This window comes from Eptatretus burgeri, chromosome 2, assembly GCF_056783735.1.
Source record: "Eptatretus burgeri isolate ZD-2024b chromosome 2, Ebu_testis_v1, whole genome shotgun sequence".
Lineage (NCBI taxonomy): Eukaryota > Metazoa > Chordata > Myxini > Myxiniformes > Myxinidae > Eptatretus > Eptatretus burgeri.
The window spans coordinates 95,911,161-95,927,836 of record NC_140962.1 but is presented as its reverse complement, the minus strand read 5'-3'; the positions used below and the strand labels follow the sequence as shown (position 1 = coordinate 95,927,836).

Sequence of the window (16,676 nt, the reverse complement as noted above, 5' to 3'; positions counted from 1 at the left end):
ATCAAAAATAGCACAACAAGAAAGTGGAATGGATCCCAAATTTGGAAAAGAAGATGCAATATCAAGAGGAAATGCCACCAGTGATTGGCGATGAAGAAAAAAAAAAAAGAGAAAACAGCTTTAAAAAATGCCAAACGTTAAAAGCCCAGGCCCAGATGGAATTCCACATTTCTGGCTAAAACAACTTGATGATCTCCACAATCACGATGCCAGGACATTCAATGAACTGATCCAAGAGGAAAAGGCAGTGGATGAATGGCTTGTAGAAGGAAACACCTTTCTCATCCAAAAATCTGAAGAAACCCAACTTCCTCACAAATACCAGCCAATAACATGTCCACCAACAACATACAAACTTCTAACAACAAGGACACAGATACATGCTAACAACCAATAAAATAACATCCAAAGAAACAGGAGAGGTGACACATCTGCTATACATGGATCATTTAAAGCTCTTCGCACCGAATGACGAAGAATTGACTGAACAACTAAAATGAGTAAAACGGTTCTCTGAGGACATTGAAATAGAATTTGGACGAGATAAGTGTGCCAAGTGCACATTTGTAGAAGGTAAACCAACAAAAACAGGCACCATAAAAATTGACCTTGAAACAACAATAGAGCAGTTAGAAAACAAAGTATCATACAAATACCTCAGAGTCGAAGAGGGCCACCAAATATGTCACAAACAAATGTGCAAAACAATCGTCAAAGAATACCTACATAGAATGAAGCAGATCCTGAAAACGTACCCCTCTCTCTACAAGAAACAAAATCAAAGCCATAAACCAACTCGCAGTACCAGTGTTCCAATACAGCTGCGGAATAATAAACTGGCTCCAATCAGAAATTAATAAATTAGACATCAAAACAACAAAACTCCTTACCATCCACAAAATTTTCTAGAAAAACCAGTGCATCCGGAGAATGTACCTGCCGATACGAGAGGGAGGGAGCGGCCTGATGGGACTCAACCAGGTCCACAGAGCGACGAGTGTTGAGCCGAGTATGTGAAATGGTCTCCAGACCATCAGATTCAATTTGTAAACAAACATGAACACAACAAACCTGAAAAAGTATTCCGAACTCACCTTGCAAAATTTTTCCAAAAATAGGTGCAAATAGAAGATACCACAAAGGAAAATGAAACAGCAACAAATACAACCCCAACAATTGCAAAAAAGAAGAAGAAAAAAGCTATAAAAAGAAATATCAACAAATATACACCAACGATTGGGAGAACGACAAAAGAGGAGGAAAGTACAAAAAATAATGAGATCGATTATGAATTGATGAAGAAGGTACATTGGAATGGCTAAGACCAAATTAGCTCAATTGGGATGGAGAAAGAATCATAATAAATGGCCAACATCAAGGACACTACACCAATTAATTTAAAAAGATGGCAGGACTGAGCCACACGGACAAGTGTAGGTTCTGGAAGACAGAAACAGAAAGTACTAGTCACCTGCTTTTGGGTTACAAAAAATTATTGTCAGAATCACTGTACACACAATGGCACAACAAAATATGCAAAATCATTCATTGGCATATCTGCAAAAATGTCAACATTCCAGTTCCAGAAAACTCATGGAAACACGAACCAAGGGCAATCATTGAAAATAAGGACGTCATGCTCACGTATGACCTGATGATCCAATCGAGCATGGATATAGAAAAAAAAAGCATTGCGACCGGACATAGTACTCAGGTAAAAAAAGACAAAAAGACAGGATTGCTGTGATTTTGACCTAAACTGTTAGTGGGGCAGATAACAGCAATTTTTGAGAGGAATCATGCAAATGATGATACAAGCATCAAATTTGACACATTTGTTCTCCAGGGGATTCTAATCAAATCTGCCTGATTGGCCATTTGAAAATCCAAATTTTGAAAAATTTGAAAAAAAAAAAAAAAACTTCAAAAAAGTCAAGATCACGAATCGATGTTGGATGCTGGCTGAGATTGGTGAATGTTTCAGAAACATCATCAAAGACGTTCCAAGTCTGCCGTGCAGTTTTCTTCCCTTTACCGCGGAAGGCAGATATGACGTCACATCCAGTGAATGCATGGAAGTATGGGATCCCTCGAGCTTTCTCAGGCCCTATTGCAGAAACTACCTCGTGGACTGGAATCCATCGCGCCTTGGCTCCTTGGCCAAAGGCAATCCACATGTTCTCAAGACCTAGTTCCTGTAAGGATGGCAGTACAGATATTGCTATGACTAGTACGTCCGTGTCATTAGCCTTAATGATAATGGACTTGCTACCATCCGTCGTTGCATCCCTGGCGTGTACAAATATTCGAGCGTCAGCTTCTTCATGACAACATGGAGACACAGCATCCAGTGACTTCCTTGTGTTGCTAATGGCATCTTCTCCTTTTGTGACAATGACTGTGCTCATCGTCTGTGCTTCACACATCTTTTCCGCAAGGAAGTGAAACAGCTCAGTGTTGTTGCTGTCATCTCGAAGAAAGCTTCTCCAGTTACTTGGGGTCTTACTGGTTCCTGTCACACTCCTTCTGATTCCTTACCACGTTTTCAACCTTGCCTCGGACTTCAGACTTGACTTCTTGTACACATCAAACACTACGTCCACCCTCTCGTACCTGGCACCAAAGGATTCCACCTTTGGGATGATGTCTTCTTCAGTATAGTCATCAAATATCTTTGAAGTGCGTGGAGGTAGGGCATTGATAAGTGCTGAGCCATCAATGATGACTGCATCTCCCCTTGGTTCTCTGTCTGGGATGTTCACTTGCGCTTCAAGAATTTCAGCCAGCTGTGACTTCAAATTTTTTTGAAGTTTTTTTTTTTTTTTCAAATTTTTCAAAATTTGGATTTTCAAATGGTCAATCAGGCAGATTTGATCAGAAAGCCCTGCAGAACAGAAATGCCAAATTTGATGCTTGTATCATAAATTGCACGATTTTTCTACTATCTACTACACTAAATGCAGAAATAAAGAAAATTACCGGATTGCAAGACCTCAAAAGCGAAATGAAAAGATCCTGGAATCTGAAGAGCACCAAAATTGTACCAGTGATCATTGGAGCAACCTGAATGATGAAGAAGAACCTTAGAGATTTTAAAAACCATCCCTGGAAATATTAATACAAACGAATTGCAGTTGGAAGCTGTCCAGGGCTCGATGACAATCCTGAAAAGAGTCCTTGGAACAAAACTTTGAGAACAACACGACTTCCCAGCTTGGTCCATGAATCGTGACCCATTCCCCTCCCCCCGCCCCCTTATCGAAATGGAGGTGGATACTTAGATACTTGGGAGGACTCCATTACACCTTCTAAAACCCACATATGGACATAACAACAACACACGCGCACGCGCACGCACACGCACGCACGCACGCACACACACACACACACACACACACACACACACACACACACACACACACACACACACACACACAATGGTGGTGTATTTTGCCACCTGCCTCTCACCTGGGAAGGAAGGACCAAGGGCCACATCAAATACAACAGTCTCAAAGGCAGAAAATACTGAGCCGAAAACGGCAGCTTCAATGGGAATTAGGATCACGCACGAGGCGCCCGGTATCATGCATGAGGCACCCGGTATCATGCACGAGGCACCCGGTATCATGCATGAGGCACCCGGTATCACGCACAAGGCACCCGGTATCACGCTGTTCGACATGTGTTTGACGCGATCTGGCCCTGAAGCTTGGCTAGATTTATTCCCCTCATGCTGCCGGGAGAGAAGTTCTGAACTTTAGCAACTCCCTCTTGCAAAGATCCAACCTTTGAGGATGAGAGAGGTTGAGTTTTGTGGGATCGACGACTGCGCAAAATTTGACCTTATTGGGAGTAAGAACCGAGCCGAGAAAAGAATGTGAACCTCTCAGTTAATCAGCTCAATTAAGGGGGTAATTCAAGTCAGATGTTTCAATCAATGAGATGCCAATCAGAAGTCAGTTTGGGTGGCCCTGCACGACATCAAAAACAAACTATGCTCGTCACCATCAGAGTCTGGTCTTCACCACACACGTTTATGGAAGTGTGTCATGCCCCAATCAAAAGAGATTTGTGAACACTTCAGAAATAGAGTTGTCAATGCTCATCGGTCTGAAAAGGGTTACAAAATCATTTCTAATGATGTTGGGCTCCACCAATCCACTGTCAGGCAGAAAGTGTACAAATGGAGAAAATTCAACATCATTGTTACTGTTTCCAGGAGCGGTCGTCCAACAAAAATCACTCCAAGAGCAAGGCGTACAATAATCCATGAGGTCACAAAGAACCACAGGGTAATGTCTAAGGATCTCCAGGCCTCCCTTGCATTGGCTCATGTCAGTGTTCATGAGTCCACCTTCAGGAAAACACTGAACAAGAATGGTATGCATGGGAGGGTAGCAAGGAAGAAACTACTGCTCTCCAAGAAGAACATTGCCACCCATCTCAAGTTTGCTAAAGACCACCTGGGTGATCCAGAACACTATTGGAAGAAAGTTCTGTGGACAGATGCGTCGAAAGTGGAATTTTTTGGCTTAAATGAGAAACGTTATGTTTGGCGAAAACCAAACACTGCATTCCAACATAAGAATCTCATCCCACCAGTGAAGCATGGTGGTGGGAGTATCACGGTTTGGAGCTGCTTTGCTGCCTCAGGATTCGGATGGCTTGCCATCATTGACGGAACCATGAATTCTGAATTGTATCAGCGAATTCCACAGGAGAATGGCAGGGCATCCATCCGTGAGCTGAAGCTTAACAGAAAGTGGGTCATGCAGCAAGACAACGATCCTGAACACACAAGTAAATCTTCAACAGAATGGCTGACACAGAAGACATTTTGCATTTTTGAATGGCTAAGTCAAAGTACAGACCTTAGCCAATTGAAATGTTGTGGTAGAACCTGAAGTGAGCAGTTCATGCAAGAAAGCCCACAAATATCTCTGAGTTGAAGCAGTTCTGTCAGGTGGAAATGGCCAAAGTTCCTCCAAGCTGATGTGCAGGACTGACCAAGAGTTACAGGAAACATTTGGTTGATGTTATTGCTGCTCAAGGGGGTGCCACCAGTTACTGAATGTAGAGGTTGACATACTTTTTCTGACAAATAAATTGAATGTTGGATCAGATCATTTTTCTCAATAAATAAATGAAAAGGTAGTTTTTTGTGTGTGCCATTTGCTTAACCAGGTTGTCTTTTTCTATCATTAGGACTGAGATGAAGATTTGATCACATTTTAGGTCAAATTTTGCAGAAATACAGAAAATTCCAAAGGGTTCACAAACTTTTTCTCCCCACTGTATACTCAAAACAATCTCCCTGGATGGCATTTGAGAAATGTGCAGAACAATGGCGAAAATGTGTCAATGGAAGTGAAAGTTAAAATGAAGGACGAATAAAGTTTTACATCATATTTGTTTCAATTTGTGCCTCTGGTATTGAGGATACATGGCTGATAAATGGTCTGTCTTAATAACTCTATAGGTCTTCTCTTCTCCTAAAAGCCATCACAATGCAATTTCATTTTTGGGGATTTGCCGATCTCACCATGCTGACATGCAATTTGGTCTTTTTAAGCTGGTTCACAGTATGTCAAACAGTAACAATTAAAAACAACTCATCAGTGAATGAACAATTGCGTTATAAAAAGTACAGCACTTATTACCTCATCAATCTGTTTAACAAGAAATGCATTAGTAAATTGCAAACCACAAAATAACCAGTGGTTATGAGAGACCTTCAGAAATTTAATAAAAGGTAGTATTTCTCAGGCATTTAAAAAAAAAACAGGAAAAAGGGTGAATGAATGAAAGTTACACAAACTCACAGTGAAGGAAAGGAATGACGAAAAGAAAGTTCCTTCATCGTATCGCCCAAGCTTGGAGATAACGTTGTCCAAGACTGAGATAAACTAAGGTGATAAAGACAAATGCAGACAATGTATAGCCAAGTACAAATCATAAACTACAAACTAAAAGTTGAAAATCCATCAGGAATACAAAATATTAACAATCAAAAATTTGTGCTCATGTATAGTCTTTACTAGATTCAAAATTTTGGCAAATGAAATGATCTCAAGTACCAAGTTAATCTCAATATATGTTGAAGCCTTCCCATGAAAACTTCAACCTCAACTCGAACTCCAGGAAACAACTCCAATTAAAACATTCAGGCAGTTGTCCGATATAATAATGGCTGCCTTTCATTTTCAGCCCTAAATACACCTGTTATGTTATTTCACTGTAGCCACAATTATTACAACTACTCCTGTTACTCTCCACTCACAAACCAGCAGGAAATGCCTTACACAAGACTTATTGTGCAAGACAACAGTCCACATGAATTGAGGGAAACTTGCTGACTTTACGAGAACAAACTTTGCTGGCCCCTTCAGTGTTTCCTTTCCTCTTCTCTTCTCTTGTTCGTTCATTCCCTTGATGTTTGTCCCACTGTCAGATCTACCTTGCTCTTCCATGAGCCTCGCTCCTGTGAAGAAAAAAAAAGAAAGAAAAAAACCCCTTTGTGCCATTTTGACTACACCACGAAGACTGACCTGATAGCACATGCGGAACGAGCAAATTCCTCCCAGCAAACCACATCTTATTCCTGGACAAGCTTAATCATCAGTCTGCTGCAGTTGAAGCAGAAACATCATGTAATCGCGTCTCCAGATTGTATGAAGGACTAAAACATTTTCGGCTGAGATCAACGTCAAGTCCCATAAAATATAATAATAAGTAATAATAAAAATTACAATGAAATAATAAATTTTTTACAGCAGCAACATGACTCACCTTTCCCACGAGCATGGACAGCATCTCTTTCACCGTATCTTCGATGAGCTCATCTATCTTGGTGTGGTACTGGTTCTGGTGAGAGAGACAAAACTCTCGCAGGCTGGAATAGGTATAAACAGGGTTAACAAATTTTAAGAAACATCATTACTTCCCTCACAAAGACAAGCCAAATAGTACATCGAGGTACAAAAGAACAGGATAGTGTGGAGGTCAATACTTGAAATACAATCATCAAAAATTGTTACATATATATATATATATATATATATATATATATATATATATATATATATATATATTATAAAAAATAAAAAAATAAATATACATGTATAAAATTGAGGTCATTTATGGGTTAACAAATCTTTTGGAACACTGAAGGGAAAACAACAGCATAAACCACAAAACAATACTCACAATTTCATCGAAAAAGAGGAAATTGAATCACCACCACCAAAACACAATAATGCCAAAAGGAAAATAAATAAATAGATTGGTTGCTTTCACGTGATGTACATACCGATCTATTCCTCGAAAATAAATGTGCTTCTAGCTTCATTCTATTTCAATTAAATAATGGTTCCGTTGGGGTAGTTTGTGAAAAGTAAAGTAGCAAGGTATTTGGATGAGCTTTGTTTAAAGTAACAGTTGATTAAAACCACCGAAGTTTGATGCTCTTAATTTAATGCCTGTTCACCTCTGCCTGAGTAAGCTCATGAAAACAACCTAATTTGGCACTTTGCTAGAATGTTTTTAACTTTAAAAACAAGCTGAAAAAAAAGAGGTGTTTTCTTCAATCCTGTACCATGGGTAAGTGCATAACACTCTGAACATTTGTGCAACAACTTTTGCATCTATGTTTTTTTTTTCAAGTGCCCAAAGCCCATGGAAGATCTTTACAGCTTTTACTTGCAAGACAATGACATTACGAGACACCATTGGACTTCAATATGAACTACAATATAAGACCCGTTGCTTCGCTGATGGAAATACCAATCTTTGCTGTGATGGCTAATCAATAGGGCAAGAAGAAAAAGGATTCCTGGGAGTGCGAGGATAACCAGCGTTGCAAGTTGGCATTTGTAGTTTCGCCATATGTGCCCATTAAAAAAAAAAACTATTTTTTTCATCACAAACCTTCCCGGGAGTTTCCCGAAGCCACCATAGTTGGATTTATTGAAATCCGTTAATCCGTTCTCAAGTTATAACACGACAGACAGACAGACAGGGCTCCTTTTATAATATAGATTACAAGGATGTAAGGAGACAATGGACAAATGAACAGTTTGTGGGATTTAAACCCAGGATCATAGCACAAAGTAAGTATCCTGATAAGTATACAAATCAGCCAGGCTGAACAGTTTACATGTTGTATCCCAACGATAGGTCGGATCTGTATCCGGACGTGAACCAAAATCGAATGGGCTTGTTCTTGTCACCTACCAACCCATCCACCAAGTTTTGATATAATCCATCCACAACCTTTTGAAATATCATGCAAAATATTGTTTTTGGCCCTATATCTCAATGGTGAAGAGTTAAAAAAAACATTATCATACCCAGATCCAGATCCGAATCCATAATTAGGAATTAAGAATTAAAAATCCATAATCAGGAATTAAAAAAAAAATTCTCAGATCCAGATCCAGATCTGAATCTTCACCAGAATCTAATCATTTTGTCCTTGTTACACACCCAACCTGTCCACCAAGTTCCGTCCATATAAACGTTTTGAGATATCCTGCTCACAGACAGACGCAAACAAACAGACAGCCAGATAGATATGGATGAAAACATAACTTCAAACCACCTTAGGTGGCAGAGGTAATTACGAGAACAACGATCAATATTCGGCCTTGGATACTCGGCCTCCAAAGCTCACATCATACCTCTGGCTCGACCTCAATGGTGCACAGCTTCAAAGACTGTGTTTTGGCGTCGACCATGACATTGAGCATCGTACACAAAGACTGTGTAACTCGGAAGTCCGTGGAGCGGGGCATTTTTGCAAGCTTGTTCTCAAAAGCAGCTCGTGTCCTACATAAAATAAAACACAGAGATGTTCCCAAAATGCAAGTTACACCTCTCTGCATGACTGACACATAAATGCATCAGTTAAAAGCTGTGAGCTGAAACCAATTACCGTTCTTGCATAATATAGACCATGTTTAAAGCTCTTTTTTTTTTTAAAGGAATAAATAAGTGACCATTTTACAGTTCCTCTTGTTTTTGTACAGCGAATAGAAAGAAATATAATCTGGGTTTTAGAAATGTATAAAAGTGCAAGTCTCCCTGCTGTTAGTTTGCTTGCATTGTACATTGCAGAAGCTCTGCAAAAATTCGAAAATTTAACAATAACAATAATCGCAGCATTGTGTAGATGTGAAATAATTATCCATCTTTCTGAGCTCTTTGACCACATCATCAGGTTTACCTCTTAACTGATGATTCAATCATATCACGGCCCATTAGCTTCAGCCTCTGTTCAAGATGCATTGCAAACTCTTCCTCAGGCCAGTGAAGGTTTTGAACGAAGTTCTGTAGTGCATCCAATTTCCAGAAGAGATCTTCAGAGGTGGCAGAACCATTACTATTAATTGAAAAAGGAGAGGATGGGAGGATAGATAGGGAAGAAAATGAGGAAAGAAGTGAGGTGGATATTGTGATTAAGGATGTGACCATTAGATAGGGGCTTCCCCTGCAGACAACTGAAGCACTCCAGCTCTTGTTTACAAAACATGCGAGAGTCAAAGTTGCATGCACTGTTGACCCCAGGAAGCAAACTTTTGAAAGAATGTGTGCATAATTCCTCCAGATTGTGTATATCAATAAAAAGCAAAAATTATTGCAAGGATAAGGGGAAACATGGGCAAGGGATGTGCTAATGCTTTCCAACACAGCGGTATGTCATTAGCATGCATTCTTGCTAATCTGTAGAGGGTTACAAATCGGAGCTATGCAAATATTCTATGACATTTACATAGCTTCAAAATTTTTGCATTCACGTAGTTCGTGTAATTATCAGAATATTCAGCAAAAAAAATCTAAAACTTTTTGAGTTTGAAATGCCAGACCTGAAGTTGTAACTCGGATGGATGGGTTTTTAAGCTCAAGAGAGAATGAAGTAATCGAATTTGAGTTCAGTGAGGATGTCATCATCATGTGACATCTCCCTGATCCAACATTTTGTACTGCAAACCGTTTGTTGCTCTGCTGATTATAGTGTGCAGTGAGACGATTTTAACAGAGATGCAAAATAAAATTTGACCCTAAGTTGGTGAGAGCAACATGAACAAGAACATCAGTTTACACTGTGTGGCCACTCGCAGCCAGTGTAAGAAACACTGGAACAGTGGTGCAAGATCGTCAATTTTTGTGCTAATCTGTGGAGTTAAAGTTGCGTGCACTGTTGACCCCAGTTTACTTACAAGTGATGACTATGCTCATTCCAGGAAGACAGTTGTTTGGAGACATTATGGGATGAAAGGTAGTTGTGCTGTTACACTCAGAAGCATTCTCTTCCCATGAGTGGTGGGTGCGGCGCAGTACACACCACTCATGGGAACACAAAGGATTGTTCAAGAAAGGGGAAATACCTCATTAGCCATTAAAGAAGCACGCACTGTGTAGTCGCAGATTGTGGACTTTTTAGCGATGCCCAATAAATCAGATGCCCAATGTCAGTAGCGATGCCCAATAAATAGAACAACACATGAACATCTCAAAGACTTCCTAGACCCCATACTCACCACAAATATTGCAGGTAAATGCCACAGCTGAGCAACAGTGATCACATGACTTGATGCACGATGGTGTGTATGTAAAACCTCAATTAAAGCAAGTTAATGCACAATTAAAGCATAAAGGGTCCATTTACATATTTTATGTATGAATGGAGAGACATGGAAGGGGGAGTGGGAGTAATATAGGTGTAAAGAGAGGATTTATAAAAGGAAGGGAAATGAGGAAAAGAGAAAAAAAATGAACACAAGTCACAAAAGAAAGATAAAAGAAGATGGAAATAGATAAGGAGTAAAGGGAGGAAGGAAGGAAGGAAGGAAGGGAGGCATATATGGATGATATGGAGTGAAGGAGAAGGAAGGCGAACGGAGGGGTCCAATATGTTGCAATTTTGTGGACAAGTATGTAGATGTGGTCAATAAAGGAAACAATTACTACAAATAACACATATAAGTAAATGAATAACGTTAATCACCAAAACAATTTCTTATAATAAATGCAGGTTGTTGTAGTTGCAATACAAATGACAGAAAACATGACAAACCAAGAAGTACATTTATCAAGATGCTCTTTTACCATTTACGTGAGTCCTTTTATCAAGGTTTCTTAAGTGCAGACCAAGTCTATGGATTGATAAACTGTCCTTGTAATGACTGAGAGATGTAGGTGCCTCAAACTCGGTTTGGAAAGCATGAGCATATCAGATAAAACAACACCCAAGAGTGCCAGCGGGTGCAGAAGAGCATGATGATCATGCAAGGAATGAACGCATGCATCAAACCGGCTTTTGGATCACATGCTGGGATTTTCTAACACAAGTGCATGTGTGTGAAACAAGTGTGTACCATCCTTTTATTACGTCTGCATGGAGGAGTGAGTGAGTGTACTGTATGTATAAATCCCAATGATCAATGTAATGTATTAATTTTATTTGAATTTTTCACCTGTTTTTTTCCCAACTGCTCTTTTTCAATGATCGGCAATCTTTGCGATTTGGGAAGCCGAAGAACATCTTTCGAAGTCTTTCACACAAGATATTTAAGTCTGACAATATAATTTTGAGGGTGTGTCTATCCTTTATGGGTTCACCATCGTGGCTCCTCCAACCTCAGCTTTAAAAATATAGAATGCCTTTCAATATGGAAGAAAATGTATCTTAAATGATCCTGACTGTGAATATTTTTTTAAGTTAGGAGTAGCATTAGAGTTTTTAGTGAAGTGCTAAACAAGAAGATTAATGCTATCAGAATACTAGAGGACATTTTAGACAGCCGCTGTATGGAGCCAGTGAGCACCTAAACTTGATCTTCCTTTTTGTAACTCCTGAATTTAATGTTGTTTTTTTTAAAAGAAAAAAAAGAGAAAATAAATTTATTCCATTAATAAATGAATAAATCTTAAGGAATAAATCTCTTTCTGCTTGTATATTTCCTCGGAAGTAATGTTGCGAACAATATCTTGGCTGCCTTGAAGCAACAGTGTGTAAATCATTCTGTTCAGACAAAAGCAATATTTCATGCATTTCTTTCCCACCTAACTGTTTCAAAATAATCTTTGTTCTCATTCAAAACAAAATACTTTAAATGTATCGTAACGGCGTCCAATGTACTTTAGATAATAAATTAGTGGATTTGTGGTTACTTTTAATCTTAAGGCCCGGTCACACCTTGACGTTTTAGCCAGCGATGGCAACGTGTTAAAATTTATGTAAAACGCTGGCTTACGTTGAACTTTTGAAGTTTTTTTTTAAAGATTCGGACGTATTCATAGCGACTTGGTCTTGTGTATAACGCATTGGTAACTACACAGAACGTTTCGTTGTGTTATAGATAACTTATACCAACGAATGCTGAACCTGTTGTCGGCCTACACAACCGATGCCCAACGATAGTCTAACTCAGGCATAGCGCGTTGCACGCATCGCCGACGATGTCGTGACGTAGCCTATTAAAAGGCTGACGCACAACAATTCAAATCATAACTGCCGTAGAAATGGAAGGGTCAAAATCGCGGTCACACCTTGGCGATCTTGCCAGCGTATGCCGACGTAACAAAAAGTGTGTCTAAAACGTTGGGGCACGTCGAATACGGTATGGGTAAGTTTGGTATGCGCGAGTAGAACGCTAAATACGCTATCATAAGTCGTAGTAAGTAGAGTACGACAAGAAATTTTGAACATGTTCAAAATTTTACGACGTACTCGGCGTATGACACACGTTCGCATGCGATGAGGATAAGTTTTACACACGATATGTGGACGCTTACACACGTCCACAAACGCTACTTATAAGCTACTCATAAGTCGAAACACGTCGCGGTAATGTCTTTTTTACGCGAAACTTATTTCTAACTTATGTTTGACGTGCTTTGAACCAATTCTTTACGTAGTCCCAACACACATCGACGTATGTAGACGTATTCCAATGACGTCTTCCGGTCGACAAAAAAAATAAATGAACGTGTTTCTAGCTTACAACTGCCATATAAAGACGTGTTCCCAGCGGTTTTGGGAATTGGTATATTAAAATGGTGTTCATTAAAGGGGAACCCAACAGTGTTTTCGAGTCCTTTTTGAGTCGATGTCCATGTCAGCAGTAACAGTATCAGTATCAGTATTACTATTAGTATTAGTATTAGTAGTAGTTTGTTCATGTTGGCAGTAGTAGGTGAGTGTGAGGGGGAGGGTGTGGGTTATGATGGATCGTCCTTGCGTCCGCGCGTGTCCACGGGAAGGTTCATAGGCTGCCACTCAACGATTTAAATGGCTGCATCTCCACTATTGAAAGTAGACGCTTGCGCTCAACAATTGGATTTTTTTTACACTCAACGACTTTTAAACGGTACCACTCAGCTAGTTTCATTGTTTACAATGAACGATTTAAATTGCTGTCACTCGCCTTTGTTTTTTTTTTTTGTTTTTTTTTGACGCTGGGGTTTGGAAATTTGAAGCGTTTCTTCTGAACGTGTTAAAACGCTCAAACTCGACTATTTTAAATAGACGCTGCCGATGGACAATTGGAATCATAGCCAAGCAAGACATCGAAGTGTGAACATCCTCGTCATGCCGAAGAAAAGCTTGAAGAATGCTGCAAATAAGTGTCCTGGCCGTGGCCGTGGACGCTGACGCAAGGACGATCCATTATACCGACGTCTTTCAGCCTATGAGTAACTTAAAAGTAACGTCTGTCGACGTGTGGCAACGATCGCGTAACGTGCCAACAACATGTTAATCATAGGTAGGAAATAAGTTTCGGGTACACTAAGCATTACCTCGGCGTGTCTCAACTTATGATTAACTTACAAGTAGCATGTGTTGACGTCTGTCAACGATCGCAGACCGTGCCTACAACTTGTGGCCAGCGTAGCGGAACGTGTGAGTCATACGCCGGCATACGTCGTGAAATTTCAAGCATGAAAAAATTTGAGGACAACCGAAAAGTACAACGTTTAAAGCCAACATACAACGACGTATGACAACGTACTACGACGTATGCCAGCGTGCTCTCAATGTTATCAAAACTTACCCATAACGTATTCAACGTGTGCCAGCGTTTTAGAAAAAAAATTCAAAAATCGGCATACGTTGGCTAAAACGTCAAGGTGTGACCGGGCCTTTAGAGAGTGGTTGTGAAACGACCAGTGGATAGTTGTAAACAAGGAAGGAGGAATGAAGAATCCTTCCACGGCTGTGTATGTAATAAATGGATGGCACCCACAAATATTTTATTTGGCAAAGCACAGTGTTGGCTTATGTTTGGACAAACTTGCCCTTCAAAAGGTATAAATTGAGCAAGTGAAGTGCCTTGTGTTAAAGTCAAGACAGTGTCAATGAGAAACTTTACAGAACATGCAATTCAAACGATATGTGTAAACAATATTGACAAAAGTATTGAGAAAGTAATCAAATAAAAAGTTGTGCGTTGATAACTGGAAGTTATCAATAAACAACTATTTATTCGATTTCTGAAAAGGTGTTTGGTGTTTTGCAGCAAGTACAGCTCAGAACATGCCACTCATAGTTTGTACAAAATTAGAGTAAATATTTAGTGTTTCATTGTACCGTTCCAAGTATGAATGTTCCTCTGGCCTGATCTGTCAGATAATTTTGGCCTGCCTGTCCAATGTCGTCCATTTCCGAAGTACATGACCCAGAGCTGATGGAAATATCATGAACCTGATATTATTAGTTCACTTTTAAAATGATATTAGGCCATCTTGATTGCAACTGAATTTCAATGGACAAGCAGATACCTGTGCACGATGGGTATGGGGGACAGGGCGGATCACAATACTCAGTTACGGTAGTTTCTTTGGATGTTTTGCACCACATTCAACAGCTCAGTTCAAATTGGTGGCGTGTCTGGGTGCTGATTGAAGCGCTTGAGAGAGGTCGCTTTAGATTGTTGGCTTTGACACATAGTGCCGGATGAGTAACATGAACGATTTGACATATTCATCGTTTCTATATTACCTCTATCAACAGATTAACAACATGGCAGGATAAAAGTTGTAAATGCTGAGTTGAACAAACGTCCTGAACTCATGGACTTAATTAAGTAAAGCACGTCGTCTGGGACCCGGCCGTCGGTTTGCCGCCGAACGCTGCTGATTGTGACGTCATCGATTCCCTCTTTGAAAACTCTATCTATATTCGATTTTTTGAATCCGCTATCACCTGCGTAAATACATGGAACACATAATGTGAAGATTTCGGAAGTATGAACAGAATATGTTCGGAGAAAAGTGTGTTAGAAGTTCCAGGCTTACGCCCATTATATTATGCTGATGATGATGTTGGACACCTTAAAAACACATGGGTTGTAATATATATATGTATATATATATATATATATATATATATATATATATGTATATATATATATATATATATATATATGTATATATATATATATGTATATATATATATATATATATATATATATATATATATATATATATATGTATATATATATATATATATATATATATATATATATATATATATATATATATATATATATATATATATATATATATATATATATATATATATATATATATATATATATATATATATAGTTGCAGGCCGGCGGGGTCGGGTGAGAAGACCACTAGGTGGGGGAAGCTATGTCAATTCCCACCAGACTCCCCGGAATTGTAGGCCATCGCTCATGGATAATTCCATAACGTGGCGGTTCGCTTAACCGACCGTGGATGCCAATAAATCAACCGCGTGACCTAGGATCCTCTCGCCTGTGGAATCGGGTTACCTAATTAACCACGCGGTTTAGCCACCGGGAACCACGCCCTCGGCACACCTTGCCGGAACCGGATCACTCTACCGGATCGGATGCAGCCAAGCGGCACTGCCAAGCACGTACTGGCAAAAGTAGGAATGGATCGTTGGGAATAAAGACCCAGCTAAACCTGGATTCGAACCATGTTGGACCAATGAGAGAAAAGACAAAGGCAAGCTGGGAATATTTCCAATGACAATTATTTATTTACAAGCGAGCGAGGAAAAGCATGTGGCACAACAAAGATTTATTGGGTATGTAACGCAGGGAAAGAGGAGAGAGGTGTGGGGTGTGACAATAATACAAGCAACTTACTAAAGCAGACACAGTGCAGACTTGATGCGAGATTATTAACAGTAACAACAATAAGGATCTTCTACAGGCTTACTTAACAGACAGGTGCCAGCACACTCAGACACACACAGAAAAGAAATCCCAATGAAAAGGGACTTTTGCAGCCAGGGTGGGAGAGGAGTTGAGGATATAGCTTTCGGTACCTGGGCGTTTAGGGGGAGGGATGCTCCGTGATGCACTACCCGACAAGTCGCGTTGTTCTGGCCACAGCCACACGTGTGGAGATCGTGTTCTGAAGGAGGAGCTTGAGTGGAGAAGGGCGGAGTCCAGAGGGCGAGGGTGGAGCAGTAGGCGGGACCAGGCAGGAGGCGGTTCGTCGAGGTGAGACGTGGGCGGAGTCAAAAGCAGGAACACTCCGCGTGAAGAACACCCACACAGAACACAACACTTCTCAACACCAGATGGAGGAATTCTCCGTGTTTTATTGAGCCCGGAGCTCGGGCGAGGGGCCATGCCGAATCCGACATCATCGCCTGAGTCGACGTTCTGACTGGC

General features: G+C 40.0%; 1 protein-coding gene across 1 annotated transcript in view; it reads right to left on the bottom strand.

The window, feature by feature from the left end:
- LOC147032614 (calcium-dependent secretion activator 1-like) overlaps window positions 1–16,676 on the bottom strand; it is a 488,157-nt gene that overhangs the window by 94,349 nt on the left and 377,132 nt on the right. The window contains exons 23-26 of the mRNA XM_085850762.1: window positions 9,224–9,379; window positions 8,679–8,826; window positions 6,790–6,864; window positions 5,823–5,906 (exon numbers count right to left, since the gene is read on the bottom strand). Coding sequence (XP_085706888.1) covers window positions 5,823–5,906; window positions 6,790–6,864; window positions 8,679–8,826; window positions 9,224–9,379 — 463 coding nt within the window. The remainder of the gene's footprint in view (window positions 1–5,822; window positions 5,907–6,789; window positions 6,865–8,678; window positions 8,827–9,223; window positions 9,380–16,676) is intronic.